A 25,169-nucleotide genomic window follows, 5' to 3' on the forward strand; every position below is an offset into this window, starting at 1 on the left:
CAATGACCCAAAGAGATTTCCTGGCATCCATCGACATCAGAGATGCCTATCTGCATGTGCCAATTGCAGTTTCGCACCAGCGTTGGCTACGTTTTGCAATCGGAGAGGAACATTTCCAATTCGTGGCTCTCCCCTTCGGGTTAGCCACGGCCCCTCGAGTATTCACCAAGGTCATGGCAGCAGTGGTTGCGGTTCTGCACCTCCAGGGGTTGGCAGTAATTCCTTACCTGGACGACCTTGTCAAGGCTTCATCCAGCGCAGACTGTCAGCGGAGTGTCTCGCTCACTTTCGCCACTCTTGTTCAATTCGGGTGGCTTGTCAATCTGCCCAAGTCCACTCTGACCCCGACCCAAAAACTCACGTACCTAGGGATGCAATTCGAAACTCTGCCGGCACTTGTCAAGCTGCCCTTAGTCAAACAGCAGTCCCTCCATCTGGCGGTGCGCTCTCTGTTGAGGCCCCGCCGTCACTCCATCAGGCACCTTATGCAAGTGCTGGGTTAGATGGTGGCGTCAATGGAAGCGGTTCCCTTTGCCCAGTTCCATCTGCGTCCTCTGCAGCTGGACATTCTCCGCTGTTGGGACAAGCGGATTTCTTCCTTGCACAGGTTGGTGGCTCTGTCGCCACAAGCCAGGAGCTCTCTTCAGTGGTGGCTTCGGCCTCTCTCTCTGTCTCAGGGACGCTCTTTTCTGACCCCGTCCTGGGTGATCCTCACCACGGATGCCAGTCTTTCCGGCTGGGGAGCAGTATTTCTCCACCACCGAGCACAGGGCATTTGGACTCCGTCCGAATCAGTCCTCTCGATCAATGTGCTGGAAATCAGAGCTGTGCTCCTAGCTCTTGTAGCCTTTCACCACCTGTTGGCGGGCAAGCACATTCGAGTCCAGTCAGACAACGCGACAGCAGTTGCCTACATCAATCACCAGGGCGGGACTCGCAGCCGCCTGGCAATGTTGGAGGTTCAACGCATCCTTCAGTGGACGGAGGACTCCAAGTCCACCATATCCGCAGTCCATATCCCAGGCGTGGAAAACTGGGAGGCAGATTATCTCAGCCGTCAAACCGTGGACAGCGGCGAGTGGGCTCTGCATCAGGCAGTGTTCCGGTCGATCTGCCGCAAGTGGGGCACTCCGGAAGTGGATCTAATGGCATCCCGGCACAACAACAAGGTCCCGGTTTACGTGGCTCGCTCCCACGATCCTCAGGCCTTTGCAGCGGACGCGCTGGTTCAGGATTGGTCCCAGTTTCGTCTGGCTTACGTGTTTCCCCCTCTAGCTCTCTTGCCCAGAGTCCTGCGCAAGATCAGAATGGAGGGCCGTCGGGTCATACTCATCGCCCCAGACTGGCCCAGGCGAGCTTGGTACCCAGACCTGCTCCGTCTGTCCGTAGAGGTGCCGTGGCGTCTCCCGGACCGCCCAGACCTTCTCTCTCAAGGTCCGTTTTTCCGCCAGAATTCTGTGGCTCTCAGATTGACGGCGTGGCTCTTGAGTCCTGGATCCTGACGGCTTCCGGCATTCCTCCCGAAGTCATCTCCACTATGACTAAAGCTCGGAAGTCTTCCTCGGCAAAAATTTACCACAGGACTTGGAGAATTTTCCTGTCCTGGTGTCGTTCTTCAGGCCATGCTCCTTGGCCTTTTTCCTTGCCAACCATCCTGTCCTTTCTTCAGTCCGGTCTGCAGCTAGGACTATCCCTCAATTCCCTTAAGGGACAGGTCTCGGCTCTGTCAGTGTTCTTTCAGCGGCGTATCGCCCGACTGGCTCAGGTGCGCACCTTCATGCAGGGCGCATCTCACATCATTCCACCTTACCGGCGGCCTTTGGATCCCTGGGACCTTAATCTGGTCCTCACGGCCTTACAGAAACCCCCCTTTGAGCCTCTTAGGGAAGTTTCTTTGTTTCGACTTTCACAGAAAGTCGTCTCTCTGGTGGCCATAACTTCTCTCAGGAGAGTATCTGATTTGGCCGCGCTCTCTTCGGAGTCACCTTTTTTTGTTTTTCACCAAGACAAGGTAGTTCTCCGTCCGACTCCGGACTTTCTTCCTAAGGTGGTGTCTCCTTTCCACCTTAACCAGGACATTTCATTGCCTTCCCTTTGTCCGGCCCCTGTTCATCGCTTTGAGAAAGCATTGCATACTTTAGATCTGGTGCGGGCGCTCCGGATTTATGTGTCACGCACCGCTGCTCTTAGGCGGTGCACCTCTCTTTTTGTGCTGACCACAGGTCAGCGCAAGGGTCTCTCGGCTTCTAAACCGACCCTAACTCGTTGGATTAGGTCGGCCATATCCGATGCCTACCAGAGTACTCAGGTGCCTCCCCCGCCGGGGATCAAGGAACACTCGACCAGAGCTGTCGGTGCCTCTTGGGCTTTCAGGCACCACGCTACGGCTCAGCAGGTCTGTCAGGCTGCCACTTAGTCTAGTCTGCACACCTTTTCAAAGCACTACCAAGTGCATGCTCATGCTTCGGCAGATGCGAGCTTGGGCAGACGCATCCTTCAGGCGGCTGTCGCCCATTTGTGAAGTTAGGTTTTGCCTACTTCTCAGTTTTCTGTTTATTTCCCACCCATGGACTGCTTTGAGACGTCCCATGGTCTGGGTCTCCCATAAGGAACGATGAAGAAAAAGAGAATTTTGTTTACTTACCGTAAATTCTTTTTCTTATAGTTCCGACACGGGAGACCCAGCACCCTCCCTGTTGCCTGTTGGCAGTTTTCTTGTTCCGTGTGTTTTCACCGGCTGTTGTTGTAGACAGGTTCCGGTTGTTCCGGGTTTTGCTCTGTCTCTACTTGTGGGGAGATGTCCTCCTTCAGCTTTTGCACTAAACTGGCTAGATTTGGTCATCCAGGGGGTGTATATGCTCGGAGGGAGGAGCTACACTTTTTAGTGTAGTACTTTGTGTGTCCTCCGGAGGCAGAAGCTATACACCCATGGTCTGGGTCTCCCATGGTGGAACTATAAGAAAAAGAATTTACGGTAAGTAAACAAAATTCTCTTTATTGTACTTACAGAAAATGTGCAATCTGCATTTAAGCAAAAGTATAGGCACCCTTATCAATTTCTTGATTTGAACACTCCTAACTACTTTTCACTGACTTACTGAAGCACTAAATTGCTTTTCTAACCTCATTGAGCTTTGAACTTCATAGGCAGGTGTATCCAATCATGAGAAAAGGTATTTAAGGTGGCCACTTGCAAGTTGGTCTCCTATTTGAATCTCCTATGGAGAGTGGCATCATGGGCTTCTTAAAACAACTCAAATGATATGAAAACAAAGATTATTCAACATAGTTGTTCAGGGGAAGGTACAAAAAGTTGTCTCAGAGATTTAAACTGTCAGTTTCCACTGTGAGGAACATAGTAAGGAAATGGAAGAACACAGGTACAGTTCGTGTTAAGCCCAGAAGTGGCAGGCCAAGAAAAATATCAAAAAGGCAGAGAAGAATGGTGAGAACAGTCAAGGACAATCCACAAACCACCTCCAAAGACCTGCAGCATCATCTTGCTGCAGATGGTGTCAATGTGCTTCGGTCAACAATACAGCGCACTTTGCACAAGGAGAAGCTGTATGGGAGAGTGATGCGAAAGAAGCCGTTTCTGCAAGCACTCCACAAACAGAGTCGCCTGAGGTATGCAAAAGCACATTTGGACAAGCCAGTTACATTTTGGAAGAAGGTCCCGTGGACTGAGGAAACAAAGATTGAGTTGTTTGGTCATGCAAAAAGGTGTTATGCATGGAGGCAAAAAAACACGGCATTCCAAGAAAAGCACTTGCTACCCACAGTAAAATTTGGTGGAGGTTCCATCATGCTTTGGGGCTGTGTGGCCAATGCAGGTGTTAAAATATACTCTTAAATATATTTTTCTTTAAATACGCGATAAGACGCATGAAAAATAGACTACAAAATGTGTAAAAAATAAATGTAGTTTATATCTGATAAAAATGATTGCTAAATTATAAAGTTGCAGTTCAGTTACAGAAAAGAAAAATAATATACTTTATTAACTTACGTAAAAGAGTTCAATGAGTCCATACAAATCAATAGAAATCTTCATCTATTTCGCCTTGGTTCCCAAATAGAATGATGTTGCAGGACTGACAGACATATCTTGCTTTGTCTTGGGTGAATGCAGGATAGGCTGGATGGATGGATCCGCTTCGACATGTGTGGATTGACTCTCGGAGCAGGAGTGAGCCCACCCCCTCCCACCGTGTGTTATATGACAACTGTCCAATCCATATAGGGTAACACTGTTACACATGACATAATCACTAGAAGCTTCTAGATGGAAGGATATATATATACCATGCTATGTCAGCATCTTAATACAGATACCTTATTATTTATTCCTTATAAAAACTTTATCAATAAGCTATGCCCTTCCAATATAGACAAAACTGTGAAAACATATAATATGTCCTACTATAAAATGTTTGATAACTAGATGTATTAATTTTAATGTTTTTACAGCCGGCACCGGGAATCTTGTTAAAGTTGAGGGTCGCATGGATTCAACTCAGTATCAGCAGATTCTTGACAATAATGTGCAATAATCAGTGACGAAGTTGAAGTTATGCAGGGGATGGATATTTCAGCAAGACAATGATCCAAAACACCGCTCCAAATCTACTCAGGCATTCATGCAGAGGAACAATTACAATGTTCTGGAATGGCCATCCCAGTTCCCAGACCTGAATATCATTGAACATCTGTGGGATGATGTGAAGCGGCGGTCCATGCTCGGCGACCATCAAACTTAACTGAACTGGAATTGTTTTGTAAACAGGAATGGTCAAATATACCTTCATCCAGGAACTCATTAAAAGCTACAGAAAGCGACTAGAGGCTGTGATTACTGCAAAAGGAGGATCTACAAAATATTAATGTCTCTTTTATGTTGAGGTGCCCATACTTTTGCACCTGTCAAATTTTGTTTAAATGCGGATTGCACATTTTCTGTTAGTACAATAAACCTCATTTCAATCCAGAAATATTACATCAGTTATTAGATATGACACTGAAATAGCTGTTGCAAAAACCCAAATTGTTAAGAAGAAAAAAGGTTAACATTAATAGGGGTGCCCAAACTTTTTCATATGACTGTATCTCTGCTGAACTGACTCTGGGGCAGCACGGGGGATATAGGAGGCGTAGAGGCCATGCATGGATTGGTCTCAGGGGCCACATTGCTCTGGTAGCAGAAGCGTCCATCTAGAACCTTCCACATGACTTTTCCTGCTGTCCGTGACTTTTACATTATTTATTTTACAGCTTTGAAATTCAGGGAAAAGATATGCAGAACGCTGCAGACACAACGGAAAAAGGAGAAATGGATGTGCGGAGTGATGAACGGAGTAGAGATCTTTCCACAGGTAACCCTCCTCAGTGAAGCGTCACCATTAAATAACAAAGAGAACAGTCACATTCCCAGCTGCAAGGAGAAAATGAAGTTACATTCTCCCTGCTGCCGCTCGTATACAGTTACCAATGTAGTGTGGGAAACAGTAAACACCGCTCACAGGCTGTCAGCCAAGGAACAAGAGGGTTGATTACTATTTGCTCACTTTATAGTGAGTGGTGACTGTTTCAGCCTCTCCCACTGTGCTGGTGACTGGAAGTGAGTAGCTGCTGGGAGAATGTAACTGCATTTTCTCCTTGCAGTTACTGTGTCACAATCTCTCCGCTGTCTTGTACGCAGTGAGTGACAGTTTTGCCTCCCTATGGAATCAGGGCCGTGCCAAGCTGTCAGTTTGCTGAGCGACCGCTCAGTTCAATCTGAAACTGGGAGGTGCTTGGTTTCTTCAGGGGTTCCCTGTTCTGAGTGATCAGTTACTTAGCTGAGTAGGCAGTCCTAAACCCAGGGTATCACGGAGGTACCAAGGTAGCTGGAGCAGGGATACCAAAACTGGCCCTTAGACTAGGGACCTTGTGCCGTCCCTTATCCCAGAGTTAGGCTTGATGGTATCCACGTCTGGACCGCCAGCTTAACCCTAACTCCTGTCCAAACCCTAATCTAACAGCCCCTCTCCCCCTCATCAGGAGTGGAGATGCAAACCCTGCAAATACCACAGACACAGGGAAAAAAACAAAGCTCATACCCATTGCACACAAAGGAGAGACAATACGTGTATGGGAGGGAATAAAGTATAAGGAAGGAAGTAATTGTATAATGGGGAAACTTCTACACCACTCAAACAGCAATATACTGGTCACCAAGAATAGGATCACCACAAAGACCGGAATCACACGAGCATAAGCTGGAGGTATCATCTGCAGTAACAAATAGACTCAAACCTTAAATAGGGAAAAGACAGGTGAATAAAAATTAGCCCCCTGAGTCTCAAGGAGACACACATCACTCCACAGCATTAACTCCTGCAGTACTGGAAAGCAGTGGAAAAGACTCAGCTGAGGTGAACAGAGTCCAACGCCGCAGCAGCACCCCGCGAATGTGGGCCTGAACACCACATGACACGGGGCCTTGGTTATAATAATAATAATTTTATTTATTTTATTCATTTATATAGCGCTATTCATTCCACAGCACTTTACATACATAAACAACACTGTCCCCATTGGGGCTCACAATCTAGAGCAGGGCTGTGGAGTCTGAGTCGGAGCTCATTTTGGTGGAGTCGGTATAAAATGCTCCGACTCCTAAAATATATAATAAATTGGGGACAGTAGTGCAATGCAGAATGTGCTGAATATTTTACTATATAATAACATTTAGTATAATGCTTATATTTAAGTGAAAAATGTATTGTAGTACAATGTGAACATCAGACATTTAATTATTTTTATGATACATTAATCAAGATATTTAGATAGAACATAAAATATATTTATTGGATACAACTTTAGAACACAAAAAACTAATAAATTGTAAATATGTAATACACTATGTAATATATATATATATATATATATATATATTGCCTTATTCTGTCTGTCTGTCTGTCTTGCTCCAAAATTGTGTCCTTACGGTGACACAAAGCGGATTGGCCGCTGGGCTCGCCCAGGCTCCGCCCCCCCGCACGGATTGGCCGCTCGCCCAGGCTCCGCCCCCACATGGATTGGCTGGCCGCTCGCCCAGGCTCCGCCCCCCACTCGGATTGGCCTCTCGCCCCGGCACCCTGCATGTATTGGCAACTCGGCCGCGCCCCGCCCCCCTCACGCAATGCACGCTCGCTCTGGCCCCGTCCCTTGCATGCATTCCCCGAAGCGACACGGAGCCACGATTTCCAGGTGAGTACTGTACCCCCGGGAGCCCACATCAGCATACACCGCCAACCCAGCCGACACATAACCTCGCATTGCTGGGGTTGCCGGCGTATGCTGGTGTGGGCTCCCGTGCGAGCGGGGGACGGGATTCGCTGGTAACCATGGTAGCATAGTTACCAGCACATCAAGGTCCTGCAGCGGCGGAACATACACACACACACACACATAACAACAGACACACACACATCAGATCACACTCACTCTCACACACACCTCACACACACATCACATCACATCCACACACTCACAACATCCTGGGATATCGCTTGCTTCTCGGCGGCGATACTGTGCAGTGAGCTTCCAGGACCTGCCGGCGGATCACATGGCCAGAAGCATGTGGTATCTCCGGATGTTGTGAGTGTGAGCGCGTATGTGCAATATCGTCAGTGTGTGTGAGTGTATGCGATCGGGTGTGTGTGAGTGTATGCGATCGGATCTGTGAGTGTCTGCAGAGGAGCACTGCGTGCTGGAGGAGGCTGGGAGGAGAGAGGCTGATCCTGGGGGAGGCTGATGCTGGGGGAGGCTGGGAGGAGAGAGGCTGATGCTGGGGGAGGCTGGGAGGAGAAAGGCTGATGCTGGGGGAGGCTGGGAGGAGGGAGGCTGGGAGGAGAGAGGCTGATCCTGGGGAAGGCTGGGAGGGGGAGGCAGATGCTGGGGAGGCTGGGAGGAGAGAGGCTGATGCTGGAGGAGGCTGGGAGGAGAGAGGCTGATGCTGGGGGAGGCTGGGAGGAGAGAGGCTGATGCAGGGGGAGGCTGGGAGGAGAGAGGCTGATGCTGGGAGGCGGAGGCTGATGCTGGGGGAGGCTGGGAGGCGGAGGCTGTTGCTGGGGGAGGCTGGGAGGAGGGAGGCTGAGAGATGAGAGGCTGATGCTGGGGGAGGCTGAGGCTAGGGGAGGCTGGGAGGAGAGAGGCTGATGCTGGGGACAGAGAGGAGAGGCTGATGCTGAGAGGAGAGAGGCTGATGCTGGGAGGAGAGAGGCTGATGCTGGGAGGAGAGAGGCTGATGCTGGGAGGAGAGAGGCTGATGCTGGGAGGAGAGTAAATTAAACATTGACAAATCCCCAGGGCCAGATGGCATTCATCCACGAATATTGAGGGAATTGAGCTCCGTAATCGACAGACCGCTGTATCTCATCTTTTTAGACTCACTTGTAACAGGGTTGGTGCCTCAGGATTGGAGGATTGCTGATGTGGTACCGATATTTAAGAAAGGTAAGAGGGTAGATCCAGGCAACTACCGTCCAGTAAGCCTGACATCAGTAGTATGCAAAGTTTTTGAGGGCATTTTAAGGGATGACATGCAAAAATATATTGCAGAAAATAATATGATAACTGACAAACAGCATGGATTCATGAAAGATAAGTCGTGTCTAACCAACCTGTTGGGGTTCTATGAGGGGGTAAGTGCAAACCTGGATATTGGTAATGCAGCTGATGTGATTTATTTGGACTTTGCAAAGGCATTTGATACTGTACCACATAATAGCCTTATACTAAAGCTCCAGAAGCAAGGACTAGGGGACACAATATGCAACTGGGTAAGGAATTGGCTAAAAGATAGGAAACAAAGAGTAGTCATAAATGCTACATTCTCTAAATGGGCTATAGCCAGCAGTGGGGTGCCGCAGGGATCTGTGCTAGGACCAATTCTTTTTACTCTCTTTATTAATGACCTTGTGGATGGGATTGATAGTACAGTGTCAGTCTTTGCCGATGACACCAAACTATGTAGGATATTAAAAACTGACCTGGATAGTACAATATTACAAAAAGATCTGGATAAGATGTCAGAATGGGCAGATACTTGGCAAATGAGATTTAATGTTGAAAAATGTAAAGTAATGCACCTAGGACGGAGTAATCCTATAGCTGCGTATACATTAAATGGAAGAAAACTCAGGACTACAGAACAGGAGAAGGACTTGGGTATTCTCATTACAAATAAGCTGAGCAGCAGCACTCAATGTCAGGCAGCAGCTGCTAAAGCAAACAAGATTTTAGGGTGTATAAAAAGAGAGATTAGATCCCGTGATCCCAACGTATTGTTACCCCTCTATAAATCACTTGTAAGGCCACATCTGGAATACGGGATCCAGTTTTGGGCTCCACATTTTAAAAAGGACATTCAGAAGTTAGAGTCAGTTCAAAGGCGGGCAACTAGACTATTACAAGGAATGGAGGCCGCCCGTATGATGAGGAATGGAGGCCTCCCATATGATGACAGGTTGAAAAAGTTAGATATGTTTAGCTTAGAAAAAAGACGTCTCAGAGGAGATCTCATTTATATGTATAAATACATGTGTGGTCAATATAAAGGACTGGCACATGACTTATTTCTTCCGAAAACAATACTAAGGACCAGGGGGCACTCACTGCGAGTGGAAGAAAAGCGATTCCGACACCTAAATAGGAAAGGGTTCTTTACAGTTAGAGAGGTCAGACTGTGGAATGTCCTACCACAAGAGGTAGTAATGGCAGATACTATAACAGCTTTTAAAAAAGGGCTGGATGATTTCCTCAGTACACAAAACATTGTTGGTTATAAATGACTTAGTGACTAAATGTACAACTGGTGGAGGAAGGTTGAACTAGATGGACCTAGGTCTTTTTTCAACCTAAGTAACTATGTACCTATGTAAGAGAGGCTGATGCTGGGAGGAGAGAGGCTGATGCTGGGGGCAGAGAGGCTGATGCTGGGGGCAGAGAGGCTGATGCTGGGGGCAGAGAGGCTGATGCTGGGGGCAGAGAGGCTGATGCTGGTGCAGCATGGGGGATGGAGCACAATGGGGGGGTGCGCAGCATGGGGGATGGAGCATGTTTGGGAGTGCGCAGCATGGGGGATGGAGCACGATGGGGAGTGCGTAGCATGGGGGATGGAGCACGATGGGGAGTGCGCACCATGGGGGATGGAGCACGATGGGGATTGCGCAGCATGGGGGATGGAGCACGATGGGGAGTGCACAGCATGGGGGATGGAGCACGTTTGGGAGTGCGCAGCATGGGGGATGGAGCACGTTTGGGAGTGCGCAGCATGGGGGATGGAGCACGTTTGGGAGTGCGCAGCATGGGGGATGGAGCACGATGGGGAGTGCGCAGCATGGGGGATGGAGCACGATGGGGAGTGCGCAGCATGGGGGATGGAGCACGATGGGGAGTGCGCAGCATGGGGGATGGAGCACGATGGGGAGGGCGCAGCATGGGGGATGGAGCACGATGGGGAGGGCGCAGCATGGGGGATGGAGCACGATGGGGAGTGCGCAGCATGGGAGATGGAGCACGATGGGGAGTGCGCAGCATGGGGGATGGAGCACGATGGGGGGTGCGCAGCATGGGGGATGGAGCACGATGGGGGGTGCGCAGCATGGGGGATGGATCACGTTTGGGAGTGCGCAGCATGGGGGATGGAGCACGATGGGGAGTGCGCAGCATGGGGGATGGAGCACGATGGGGGGTGCGCAGCATGGGGGATGGAGCACGATGGGGGGTGCGCAGCATGGGGGATGGATCACGTTTGGGAGTGCGCAGCATGGAGGAAGGAGCACGATGGGGAGTGCGCAGCATGGGGGATGGAGCACGATGGGGGGTGCGCAGCATGGGGGATGGAGCACGATGGGGGGTGCGCAGCATGGGGGATGGAGCACGATGGGGGGTGCGCAGCATGGGGGATGGATCACGTTTGGGAGTGCGCAGCATGGGGGATGGAGCACGATGGGGAGTGCGCAGCATGGGGGATGGAGCACGATGGGGGTGCGCAGCATGAGGGATGGAGAACGATGGGGGGTGCGCAGCATGGGGGATGGATCACGTTTGGGAGTGCGCAGCATGGGGGATGGAGCACGATGGGGAGTGCGCAGCATGGGGGATGGAGCATGATGGGGGGGTGCGCAGCATGGGGGATGGAGCACGATGGGGGGTGCGCAGCATGGGGGATGGAGCACGTTTGGGAGTGCTCAGCTTGGGGGATAGAGCACGATGGGGAGTGCGCAGCATGGGGGATGGAGCACGATGGGGAGTGCGCACCATGGGGGATGGAGTACGATGGGGGGTGCGCAGCATGGGGGATGGAGCACGATGGGGAGTGCGCAGCATGGGGGATGGAGCACGATGGGGGTGCGCAGCATGAGGGATGGAGCACGATGGGGGGTGCGCAGCATGGGGGATGGATCACGTTTGGGAGTGCGCAGCATGGGGGATGGAGCACGATGGGGAGTGCGCAGCATGGGGGATGGAGCACGATGGGGGGTGCGCAGCATGGGGGATGGAGCACGATGGGGGGTGCGCAGCATGGGGGATGGAGCACGTTTGGGAGTGCTCAGCTTGGGGGATAGAGCACGATGGGGAGTGCGCAGCATGGGGGATGGAGCACGATGGGGAGTGCGCACCATGGGGGATGGAGTACGATGGGGAGTGCGCAGCATGGGGGATGGAGCACGTTTGGGAGTGCGCAGCATGGGGGATGGAGCACGATGGGGAGTGCGCAGCAGGGGGGATGGAGCACGTTTGGGAGTGCGCAGCATGGGGGATGGAGCACGTTTGGGAGTGCGCAGCATGGGGGATGGAGCACGATGGGGAGTGCGCAGCATGGGGGATGGAGCACGATGGGGAGTGCGCAGCATGGGGGATGGAGCACGATGGGGAGGGCGCAGCATGGGGGATTGAGCACGATGGGGAGGGCGCAGCATGGGGGATGGAGCACGATGGGGAGTGCGCAGCATGGGAGATGGAGCACGATGGGGAATGCGCAGCATAGGGGATGGAGCACGATGGGGATGCGCAGCATGGGGGAAGGAGCACGATGGGGGGTGCGCAGCATGGGGGATGGAGCACGATGGGAGGTGCACACCTCCCCCCAATACACACATACACACACACACACACACGTGCACTGCACAACACACCACACACACACTGGGAACCACAAACACCGCCCTACACAGACACCCACACACACAGAGAATGCTGCACACACACAACACCCAACACACAAACACCGCGGCATACATAAATATACGCACATACCACACAACACACACATTGCAGAAAACATACCTCCCCCCCAAAACACACACACACACCCCACACACAACGCTACAGACACACAGCGCTCCACAAACAACGCAACACACGCAACACACATACAACACCGCTCTCACACCCCCCACACCCAGACAACACCCAGAACATGTACAGCGCCCTACACAAACACTTAGTAACTACAGACAACAACATCTATATATATATATATATATATATAAACAAAATTCATACATTAACTACACAATACGTAAATTTTAGAATACCCGGTGCGTAGAATCGGGCCACCTTCTAGTATATATATAAAAACACACAAGATATATATGTAATCTACTGTATATTACATAGTGTATTACATATTTACAATTTATTACAGTTTTTTGTGTTCTAAAGTTGTGTTCCAATAAATATATTTTATGTTCTATCCAAATATCTTGATTATTGTATCATAAAAATTATTAAATGTCTGATGTTCACATACACATGTTCATGTACTACAATAAAATTTTCACCTAACTATAAGCAATATATGTAGGAGTCTGAGTCGGTGCAAGAGAAATTGAGGAGTCTGAGTCGAAGGTTTGGCTTACCGACTCCACAGCCCTGATCTAGAGTCCCTATCTGTATGTCTTTTGGAGTATGGGAGGAAACCGGAGTACCCAGAGGAAACCCACGCAAACACGGGGAGAACATACAAACTCCTTGCAGATGTTGTCCTTGGTGGGATTTGAACCCAGGACCCCAGGATTGCAAGACTGCAGTGCTAACCACTGAACCACCGTGCCATTATCTGTGCTTTGATCTATAGCTGCCAGACCTTTCACCTTCTCTGACCATCCATTTGACCTGATCCACTATGCTCCTTATATTCTGACCCTAGACCTGACAATGCCTTTTTCTTTTCCCTTAGTTCACGGCATGCTCTCTTTGTATCTGACCCCGGAACGTTTGATAACCCTGCCTCACGGCTTGTCCATGCAGTGACTAGTATTACACACTGTTCGAATAAACCAGATAGATATTTAAATGCTAGGTACTCAGATTACCACTATATCTGCAGGTAAATAGTGTTTTTGTAGCTGCCAGGTTTTCTTTAACCCCTTCTCGATACGTAACAAATTATTACATTCTATTGCTTCTTGCGGGCTCAAAAGCTGAGTCTCCATTATTGCCAGCAGATGATGTCTGAGTTATTCAGTGGAGGTAAGCTTCACCCACTGCTGTTAACTTTTCGATCTTTGACAGCAGCATTTGCAGATCGCAGCCTATGGGGTACAACGTTCCACCTATCCAACGGCCTCAACAACATTTATCATTGTGTGCATATGGGTCACCATAATAGCTGGGGGTCTGCTAAAGACTCATAAGGGTATTCCTATGATCTCCACACCTAGATACATTCCTTCAGTGGTGTAGATTTCAAAATGAGATAATTTGTGGGGTTTTCCACTGTTTAGGCACATCAAGGGCTTTACAAACGTGACACGACATCCTCTATTTCAGCCAATTTTGTTCTCCAAACGTCAAATTGTGCTCCTTCCCTTCCTAGCCCTGCCGTGGACCCAAGCAGTAGTTTTCCACCACATATGGGGTATCAGCGTACACATTAGAAATTGCACAACAGAATTATATGGTCCATTTTCTCATGTTACCCTTGGGAAAATGAAAATTTGAGGTTAAAGGAACACTTTTGTGGGAAAAATTAAAATATTTATTTTTTTCCTTCCACATTGCTTTAATTTCTGTGACACATCTAAAGTGTACTTTGGCATTACATTACTGGTGTAGGAATATTACAAAAAAGGGATAAATGCATTGCTAATGTGAAAAATGAGTAAAAAGACATAGGTATTGCATTACTGCTTCAGAGATATTTGCAAAGAGAGATTCTTAGCTTATGTATTGGCCAATCCATGTGAGCCCGATGACCTCGACAAGGTGATCTCATTATATTGGGAACCTAACCTTAAATGCCTCTTTGTGTGATTAAACATCTGCATGTCTGCTTTCTGGCTAAATAAGATGGTGTAATAAAGCTAGAAAAAAGAAGCGCTAATAGGGTTTTACCAGATAAGCACACGGTTAAAATGTAATAAAATACACTCACAACTTGTGGTTGTTTAAAGTCACAACCACCACAGATGGCATGAGATAATGGCGGCTGCCGCGGCCCCACGTGGTTCAGTCTTCAAAGTGGAGGGGAAGGAGGGGTTAAATCTGCGCAATCCATCAAAGAATGCAGAAGAGATGTTGATAAGTTAATCAATCTTTTATTGCATCGGTCTACGCGTTTCAAGGTGTATAACCTCTTCTTCAGGACCAGATTATCAACAAATGATTATTGTTGATAATCTGGTCCTGAAGAAGAGGTTATACACCTTGAAACTCGTAGACCAATGGAATAAAAAGATTGATTAACTTATCAACATCTCTTCTGCATTCTTTGACGGATTATGCGGATTTAACCCCTTCTTCCCCTCCACTTTGAAGTCTAAATAAGATGGTGGACACACCCTGGCTATAGGGCAGAGTGCTTGTCAAGGTTATCGGGCTCACATGGATTGGTCAATACATAAACTAAGAATCTCACTTTTCAAATATCTCTAAAGCAGTAATGCAATACCTATGTCGTTTTACTCATTTTTCTCATTACCTATGTATTAATCCCTTTTTTCTACAGCACTAATGCAATGCCAAAGTATTCTTATATTATTGGGTGCCACTGGATATGCTTTTGTAGATGTTTTATTGAATGTCGTTTTGAGCACTTCGAAGGGTGCAGTTTTTAAAATGTCATTTTGGGTATTACTGTCACATAGGCCTTTTAAAGTAGAACACTACACACTTTGGAATTTGTATGGATTTATGTGTGTCTGTGTATGTTTGAGCTTATAACTTCAATTTTATTTATGGCAGATGACGGTAGCAGGAGTTCCACACAGAATGCTAAGGGAAGTGAAAGTAACAAAGAAGCGAAGCCATATTCATGTTTAGTATGTGGGAAATGTTTTGCTTGGAAATCACTTCTTATTAGACATGAGAGAATTCACACAGGAGAGAAGCTATATTCATGTTCAGAATGTGGGAAATGTTTTGCTCAGAAATCAGATGTTGTTATACATGAGAGAATTCACACAGGAGAGAAGCCATATTCATGTTTAGAATGTGGGAAATGTTTTGCTCGGAAATCATATCTCATTACACATGAGAGAATTCACACAGGAGAGAAGCCATATTCATGTTCAGAATGTGAGAAATGTTTTGCTGAAAAATCACATCTCATTACACATGAGCGAATTCACACAGGAGTGAAGCCATATTCATGTTCAGAATGTGAGAAATGTTTTGCTGACAAATCAAATCTCATTACACATGAGACAATTCACAGAGGAGTAATGCCATATTCATGTTCAGAATGTGAGAAATGTTTTGCTCATAAATTAGCTCTTATTACACATGAGAGAATTCACACAGGAGTGAAGCCATATTCATGTTCAGAATGTGAGAAATGTTATGCTCAGAAATTAGCTCTTATTACACATGAGAGAATTCACACAGGAGAGAAGCCATATTCATGTTCAGAATGTGGGAAATGTTTTGTTCGGAAATCAGATCTAGTTAATCATGAGAGAATTCACACAGGAGAGAAGCCATATGCATGTTCAGAATGTGGGAAATGTTTTGTTCGGAAATCAAATCTTGTTAATCATGAGAGAATTCACACAGGAGAGAAGCCATATTCATGTTCAGAATGTGAGAATTGTTTTTCTCAGAAATCAGAACTTGTTAAACATGAGAGAATTCACACAGGAGAGAAGCTTTATTCATGTTCAGAATGTGGTAAATTTTTTGCTCAGAAATCAAATCTTATTACACATGAGAGAATTCACACAGTAATGAAGCCATAGTCATGAATAGAATGTCTGTTTTAGTAAATCTTAATAGACTTTTATTATCTGTTAATAAAGAGTTCATTTTATGTCATTACGGTTGTGTACGTTTTATAATGGATCATTTACAAATTATTCATCTTTTTACACATTTTTAATTTTTGATGGGGAGAAAAAAACTTTTTGTTTTTGTTACGGCCAAGTTGTACGCTTTATTCATCTTATTATTCATTTGTGTATTGCTTGAATGAGAGAAGAATCCATTTTGTTAAATCTACACTCCATTTTGTCTTTGTGTAAAGCTGGGGTAACACATAGCGACGCAGCAGTGATCACGACAGGCGACCTGATCTTATCAGGATTGCTGCTGCGTCGTTACATGGTCGCTGGTGAGCTGTCAAACAGGCAGATCTCACCAGTGACCAGCCATCAGCGACGCGTGGAAGCGATGCTGCGCTTGGTAACTTAAGGTAAATATTGGGTAACCAAGGGCTTGGTTACCCGATATTTACATTGGTTACCAGCGCACACCGCTTAGCGCTGGCTCCCTGCACTCCTAGCCAGAATACACATCGGGTTAATAAGCAAACCTTTGCTTATTTACCTGATGTGTACTCTGGCGTGCAGGGAGCCGACACAGGCAGCGTGAGAGCGGCAGATGCTAGTAACTAAGGTAAATATCGGGTAACCAAGGAAAGGGCTTCCCTTGGTTATCCGATATTTAACTTGGTTACAGCTTATTGCAGGCTGCCAGGAGCCATCTCTCTGCTCGCTTCAGTTCGTCGCTCTCTCACTGTCACACATAGGGTTGTGTGCTTCACAGCGGGAGAGCAACGAGCAAAAAATGAAGCAGGACATTCAGCAACGAGCGGCGACCTCACAGCAGGGGCCAGCTCATTGCTGGATGTCACACACAGCGACGGGCCGTCGCTGCTACGTCACAGAAAATGGTGACGTAGCAGCGACGCCGTCGCCGTAACTGTGTGTGACACCACCTTAAGAGTCTGTACTGTGTCTCCCCTGGTGTAATACAGCAGAGACCTCTGTTTACTTTAGACAAGGACTTGTATAGTTTCAGTTTCTTTGTTAAAAGTGAAGTTCAGGAATGTGAAACTAAAAAGTTTATTTAGTCTTAAGCCCCCGTCACATTTAACAACTTACCAGCGATCCCGAAAACTGTGACCTGATAAGGATCGCTGGTAAGGCACTTGGAGGTCGCTGGTGAGATGTCACTGCGTCGTTAATATGTTACTGTGTAACGATCAGCGACCTGTATAACGATCTCGGCGGGCGTTGGGACTGTGTTAGGAGGTCGTTGGTAGGCGTCAAACACAGCGATGCGTCCTGCACAGCAGGACATCGCCTTTGAAGAAAATGGTCCCAACCATTCAGCAACAACTAGCGATCTCACAGCAGGGGCCTGATCGCTGGTAGGTGTCACACATAACGAGATCGCTGCTGCCTCACGGAAACAGTGACGCAGCAACGATCTTGTTAGCGATCTCGTTGTGTGTGACGGGGCCTTTATATAAATGATTGATGATGATGTAATCATTTATTTGTTTGAGACAAAGGGAGAGCTACTTCTGATACTTTGTCTCAGAGGGGTGTCTCATAAACATACATACATGATCTTTATAATTTAATTAGGACCACACACGCAAAATCTTATATGTCCCATGCTGATTGGCAACAATAAAATCTTGTGCCTGAACAGCGACCCACTATTTCTGAGAACCACTGATCCAACCACCTTGACTTCCTCAGAAAGGCAACTCAAGCTGTATCAAAAGGTAAGAAGCTTATTCTCACAATATTCGAATTTGATACGTGGACAATTTTGCAAATTTTCCCACCTGCAAAGAATGGAGAGGGCTGTAATTGTTTTGTAGGTAACTTCAACTGTGACAGAATAAAAAAAAATACAGAAAATTACATTGCATGATTTTTAAATAATGAATTTATTTTTTTTTGCGTGAAATAAGTATTTAATACAGTGGAAATACAGCACTTAGCAATTGGTGCAGAAACCTTTGTAGTTAGGCTAGTTTCACACTTGCGTTGAATGGCATCCGTTGCATTGCGTTGTGTGACGCATGTGACGGATGTCTTGCAAATAGTGTGATAATAAAGGCAACGGATTCCTGTGAAATAACTCGTTGCGTTAACTTTTCTAGCCGAGAGAGAGAGCCCTCATCACGGCACACTCGGGCACGACCTCACTCATTATCACGGCACACGCAGGCACTACCGCACTCATTATCACGGCACACGCAGGCACTCCCGCCTCATTATCACGGCACACGCAGGCACTACCGCACCCATCATCACGGCACACGCACCCATCATCGCACAAACACAGGCATTACCTCAGTGACGTTCCCGCTGACAGCACGACTCCATTCAGTTTCTGCATCGAGCTCACAGGAGCGGTAGTGTTCTACTGCCACTCCTGTCAGCTTCATGTAGCAGAGCTGAAAGCGTCGCGGGACCTCGTGTGGATTACGCCGGACCTGGAGGGGTATTTGGGGATTTTAATAAAGTGGTGAAAGAGGATGTTTTTTGTCTTTTATTCCAAATAAAGTATTTTTTTGGGTGTATGTGTTTATTTTTACTTACAGGTTAATCATGGAATGTGTCTCATAGACGCCTGCCATGATTAACCTAGGACTTAGTGGCAGCTATGGGCTGCTGCCATTAACTCCTTATTATCCCGATTGCCACTGCACCAGGGCAATTCGGGATTAGCCGGGTAGAGTCCCGGGACTGTCACATCTAATGGATGCAGCAATTCTGGGCGGCTGCTGGCTGATATTTTTAGGCTCGGGAGCTCCCCACAACGTGGAGCTTCCCATCCAGAGAATAACAGCCTTAAGCCGTGTGGCTTTACCTTGGCTGGTATCAAAATTGGGGGGGGACTGCACGTCGTTTTTTTTATTTAAATTATTTATTTATTGGACTGCACGATATAGACCTGCCCACCGACGGCTGTGATTGGTTGCAGTGAGACAGCTGTCACTCAGCGTGGGGGCGTGTCTGACTGCAACCAATCATATGTGAGCAAGGATGGTTGACCTTAGGGAGATCAACATCCACCACTGCAGAGACACCATCACGTGTTTCTCAACGCAATGATTCTAGAGCAATGCCCCCTGGGAAATATTCAAAGCAAGAAGGCCTGCGGAGACACCATCACATGTTTCTCAACACTAGCAGGAAACTAGCCAGGTCTTTCACCGGGAAGGAACGACCACGGGAAGGGCAGTCTCCAGTCAAGGAGACGACCTATGCCAAACATGGTATCCATCCACAGACAGCCGTTTTGGGGTATTTGCCCCTCATCAGTGTGGAGTAGGAATCTGGCTAGTGGGAGCATTGCCTAGTAAAAGACTGCCAGTGTTGAGAAACGTGATGGTGTCTCCGCAGGCTTTCTTGCTTTGAATATTTCCCAGGGGGCATTGCTCTAGAATCACTGCGTTGAGAAACACGTGATGGTGTCTCCGCAGTGGTGGATGTTGATCTCCCTAAGGTCAACCATCCTTGTTCACATAGTCTTTTACTAGGCAATGCTCCCACTAGCCAGATTCCTACTCCACACTGTTGAGGGGCAAATACCCCAAAACGTCTGTCTGTGGATGGATACCATGTTTGGCATGGGTGGTCTCCTTGACTGGAGACTGCCCTTCCCGTGGTTGTTCCTTCCCGTTGAAAGACCTGGCTAGTTTCCTGCCAGTGTTGAGAAACGTGATGGTGTCTCCGCAGGCCTTCTTGCTTTGAATGCAACCAATCATAGGCGCCGGTGGGCGGGGGACGTAGCGAATACTAAATGAATAATGAGGGTCCGGCATTTGCAAAAGACAAGCCGCCAGAGAAGTGTGGCAGCCGTGCCTCCCCGGTGATCGGTGAGTATAAGAGAGAGAGACCAGTAGTGCTTTTAAACGATTTAGAACGTTATGCTGGGCATGCTCAGTAGAACGTGACGGAATCCTGCGACTGAATCCAGCACCATATACATTCATTTTGCCTCGTAACTGATCCCAACGGAATCCTGCGGAGTGCGTTTGTTTTTTTTACAGCAACAAAAAACGTTACATTCAGCGTCCCCTCCGCTCGACGGTCACTGACAAAACAACTGATGCGCTGCAGGACGGATGCAACGCAAGACCATCCGTTGCTATCCGTAGCTAATAGAAGTCTATGAGGAATAAACGGTATCCTGCAACGATTACTGTAATTCCTCAAGGCGGCGGATAGTAACGGATGCTGTTCAACGCAAGTGTGAAACTAGCCTTACAGAGGTCAGATGTTTCCTACAGTTCTTGACCTAGTTTGCACACACTGCAGCAGGGATTTTGGTTCACTCCTCCATACAGATCTTTCACGTTTCTGGGCTGCATTGAGTTTCAGTTCTTCCAAAGCTTTTCGATTAGGCTCAGGTCCTTAGTTGCCCTGTCTGTGTGTTTTGGGTCATCGTCATGCTGTAAGACTCAGCCACGATCCATATTCAATGCTCTAATACTAATTCTAGTTTGGTCTCACTTGACCACATGACCATCTTTCATGCCTCTCTGGATCATCCAGATGGTCACTGGAATGATTCAAATGAGCCTGGATGTGCTGGCATGAGCAGGGGGACTCTGTGTGCCCTGCAGAATTTTAATCCATGAAGGCATAGTGTTACAGTAATATTTGAGAATGTGGTCCCAGTTCTCTTCAGGTCATTGACCAGGTCCTCCGGCGTAATTCTAGGCTGATTCTTGACCTTTCTCAGAGTTATACTTACCCCCACGAGGCGAGATCTTGCATGGAGCCCCAAACCGAGTAAGATTGACAGTCATTGAGGGACGTGCATACAGCAGAGCTTTGGGAGGTGTGCGTGCGACAGAGCATTGCGGGCATGCGTGCGGCAGAGCATTGGGGCGTGCGTGCGGCAAAGCATTGGGGGGGGCGGGTATGTGGCAGAGCATAGTGGGCGGGCGGCAGAAATTTGCGGGTTAGCATGCGGCAGAGCATTGCTGGTATGGGTTGTGCAGAGCGCTATGTAAGGAGCCCTATGCAGCTGTCCTTTGTGATACTAGATATTAGGATCATTTTGCGCTCACTAAGAAAATAGCTCCGCACTGTGATCTTTAACTTCATTCTCTGTTATCCTTTTGGAAACACCCAGAACAAGGCGGAGGTGACATGACACACATGAACAGATTCCACCCACTTTTACTGTAGTTGTAATGTGAGCTAGTTATACAGTACAGTAGGATTTCAGCAGCTGCTCCCCCTAGTACTTAAGAGTGGAAAATATCAAACATTTTATTTTTCTCTAGTCACCTTCCACGACAGCACACTGGAGGTTACCTCTCTACCCTAATAGGGACAGGAAACACAAAGAGGTTAAATAACCCCTTTCCACCTCCCATCTGCAGAGTTGTGTCCTGTCCCTATGGGGCACGAACAGTTGACCTGCGGTGCTTACGTGGCCGGTGATGAGAATGTCACATACCTACTTCCTTACCAATGGGGCAGCTGAGGTCTGAGCCAACCCGCTTCCTCCTCCGTTGTTGCTTCCGTCTCATTCGGATTTGGAACCTGCCTGCCCCTCCTGCGCCTATCGGAGCTAAAGTGGGGCAGGGTGACTCGCCAGGGGCCTCCTTTAGCTCTTCGGCACCTCCTATCTCACGGATAGTGGCTGTGGGGCGAGCAGGAAGTGACGTCATCGGGGTTCCTTGCCAGCGTCACTTACAGATTTCATAAGTTCCACTGTGGAACGCATGCGTGATCACAGCACCGTGGCAGTAAACAAGGCACTCCCCCTGTTAGATGGCCTGCGTCCTCCCGACCGATGGTAGAGGTGGAGTCACCCCAACAGTGGGAAGCTGGGATATCATCCGGACCATATAAAGATCCCGGTCAGAGCACTTTCCAGGCTGGACTGAGGATGGAGGAAGATCGCTCTACCCATTCTGCTTCTATGGAGCCCAACACAGCCCCCAGTTCAGTGGGTATACTGCAACTTGGGGGAATAGAAAAGTAAAGAATCTGGCTCAATCGTGATAATTCGTGCTCAGAAGTCAAAATTTAACCAAGAGAGAGAAAAGAACTTCGTCACTCAAAAGGAAACAGTGGAAAATGTGTTTCTTTTGAAAAAAATTACTTTTATTAATGGCTCTTCATATGAAAAAAGAAAAGTGAAAACACAGTTGTTGACATTTCGGCTAATACAATAGCCTTTCTCAATAAACTATGTAAGTGTATATATATATATATATATATACACACACACACACACACAGTCATATGAAAAAGTTTGGGCACCCCTATTAATGTCAACCTTTATTCTTTATAACAAATTGGGTTTTTGCAACATCTATTTCAGTTTCATATATCTAATAACTGATGGACTGAGTAATATTTCTGGATTGAAGTAAGGTTTATTGTACTAACAGAAAATGCGCAATTCACATTTAAACAAAATTTGACCGGTGCAAAAGTATGGGCACCCTTATCAATTTCTTGATTTGAACACTCCTAACTATTTTTTACTAACTTACTAAATCACTAAATTGGTTTTGTAACCTCATCATTGAGCTTTGAACTTCATAGGCAGGTGTATCCAATCATGAGAAAAGGTATTTAAGGTGGCCACTTGCAAGTTGTTCTATTTGAATCTCCTATGAAGAGTGGCATCATGGGCTCCTCAAAACAACTCTCAAATGATCTGAAAACAAAGATTATTCAACATAGTTGTTCAGGGGAAGGTACAAAAAGTAATCTCAGAGATTTCAACTGTCAGTTTCCACTGTGAGGAACACATGTACAGTTCTTGTTAAGCCCAGAAGTGGCAGGCCAAGAAAAATATCAGACAGGCAGAGAAGAAGAATGGTGAGAACAGTCAAGGACAATCCACAGACCACCTCCAAAGACCTGCAGCTTCATCTTGCTGCAGATGGTGTCATTGTGCATCGGTCAACAATACAGCGCACGTTGCACAAGGAGAAGCTGTATGGGAGAGTGATGCGAAAGAAGCCGTGTCTGCAAGCACACCACAAACAGAGTCGCCTGAGGTATGCAAAAGCACATTTGGACAAGCCAGTTACATTTTGGAAGAAGGTCCTGTGGACTGATGAAACAAAGATTGAGTTGTTTGGTCATACAAAAGGCGTTATGCATGGAGGCAAAAAAACACGGCATTCCATGAAAAGCACTTGCTACCCACAGTAAAATTTGGTGGAGGTACCATCATGCTTTTGGGGCTGTGTGGCCAATGCCGGCACTGGGAATCTTGTTAAAGTTGAGGGTCGCATGGATTCAACTCAGTATCAGCAGATTCTTGACAATAATGTGCAAGAATCCGTGACGAAGTTGAAGTTACGCAGGGGATGGATATGTCAGCAAGACAATGATCCAAAACACCGCTCCAAGTCTACTCAGGTATTCATGCAGAGGAACGATTACAATGTTCTGGAATCACCATCCCAGTCCCCAGACCTGAATATCATTGAAAATCTGTGGGATGATGTAAAGCGGCTGTCCATGCTCGGCGACCATCAAACTTAACTGAACTGGAATTGTTTTGTAAACAGGAATGGTCAAATATACCTTCATCCAGGATCCAGGAACTCATTAAAAGCTACAGGAAGCGACTAGAGCAGGGGTGGGGAACCTCCAGCCCGCAGGCCGCATGCCGCCTGCCATGACCTTTTCTGCGGCCCGCGGGCAGATTTCCAGGGGCGGCAGTGCTACGGCCGCCGCGATATTATCGGTTGCCGGCCCTTTAAATCTTCACATGCGCTGCTTGCACGCACCAATGAGCGTTCTTGGTGGCAGGTGCCAGCGTGCTCAGGACTTACTTTGTGGGCGGGTTTATCGCTCTGCGATTCCGTCCCACATCACCTTCACCGCCTCCAGCGCTTGTGTGCCCACTCTCCAGTGCTTGTGTGCCCACCGCTCCACCGCGCTGTGTGCCGCCTGCTCCCCGCCCCTTCTCCGGTGCAGTATGCCCCCTCCACTGCTATGTGCAGCTCCAAGTGCTGTGTGCAGCCTCCCCAGTCTCCTTCTAGTGATGTCTGTTTGCCCCCCCCTTAGTGATGTCTATGTGCCCGCCCTCAGTCATATCTATGTGCCCCCCCCTTGGTGATGTCTATGTGCCCCCCCTTAGTGATGTCTGTGTGCCCCCCCTCAGTCATGTCTATGTGCCCCCCCTTAGTGATGTTTATGTGCCCCCTTAGTGATGTCTGTGTGCCCCCCCCTTAGTGATGTCTGTGTGCCCCCCCCTTAGTGATGTCTGTGTGCCCCCCATTAGTGATGCTGTGTGCCCCCCCTTAGTGATGCTGTGTGCCCATACCTCAGGGATGCCTGTGTGCCCATACCTCAGGGATGTCTGTGTGCCCATACCTCAGGGATGTCTGTGTGCCCCTCTCAGGGATGTCTGTGTGCCCCCCTCAGGGATGTCGGTGTGCCCATCCCTCAGGGATGTCTGTGTGCCCCCCCTTAGTGATGCTGTGTGCCCATCCCTCAGTGATGTCTGTGTGCCCATCCCTCAGTGATGTCTGTGTGCCCACACCTCAGGGATGTCTGTGTGCCCACACCTCAGGGATGTCTGTGTGCCCATACCTCAGGGATGTCTGTGTGCCCATACCTCAGGGATGTCTGTGTGCCCCCCTCAGGGATGTCTGTGTGCCCCCCTTAGTGATGTCTTTGTGCCCCCCCCCTTAGTGATGTCTGTGTGCCCCCCCCCTTAGTGATGCTTTGTGCCCCCCCTCAGGGATGTCTGTGTGCCCATCCCTCAGGGATGTCTGTGTGCCCATCCCTTAGTGATGTCTGTGTGGCCCCCCCTCAGTCATGTCTATGTGCCCCCCCCTTAGTGATGTCTGTGTGCCCCCCCATTAGTGATGCCTGTGCCCCCTTAGTGATGCTTGTGGCCTCCTAGTGATGTCCATGCCCCCCTAGTGCTCTCTGTGTCGCCTT

General features: G+C 48.0%; 1 protein-coding gene across 1 annotated transcript in view; it reads left to right on the forward strand.

Annotated features, from left to right (window-relative positions):
* LOC142287505 (uncharacterized) overlaps positions 1–16,226 on the forward strand; it is a 178,266-nt gene extending 162,040 nt beyond the window's left edge. Inside the window, exon 4 of the mRNA XM_075333445.1 lies at positions 15,313–16,226. Coding sequence (XP_075189560.1) covers positions 15,313–16,226 — 914 coding nt within the window. The remainder of the gene's footprint in view (positions 1–15,312) is intronic.
* The last annotated feature ends 8,943 nt before the right edge of the window (positions 16,227–25,169 follow it).

The sequence above is a fragment of the Anomaloglossus baeobatrachus genome, unplaced genomic scaffold, assembly GCF_048569485.1.
Source record: "Anomaloglossus baeobatrachus isolate aAnoBae1 unplaced genomic scaffold, aAnoBae1.hap1 Scaffold_73, whole genome shotgun sequence".
In the NCBI taxonomy this organism is placed as follows: domain Eukaryota; kingdom Metazoa; phylum Chordata; class Amphibia; order Anura; family Aromobatidae; genus Anomaloglossus; species Anomaloglossus baeobatrachus.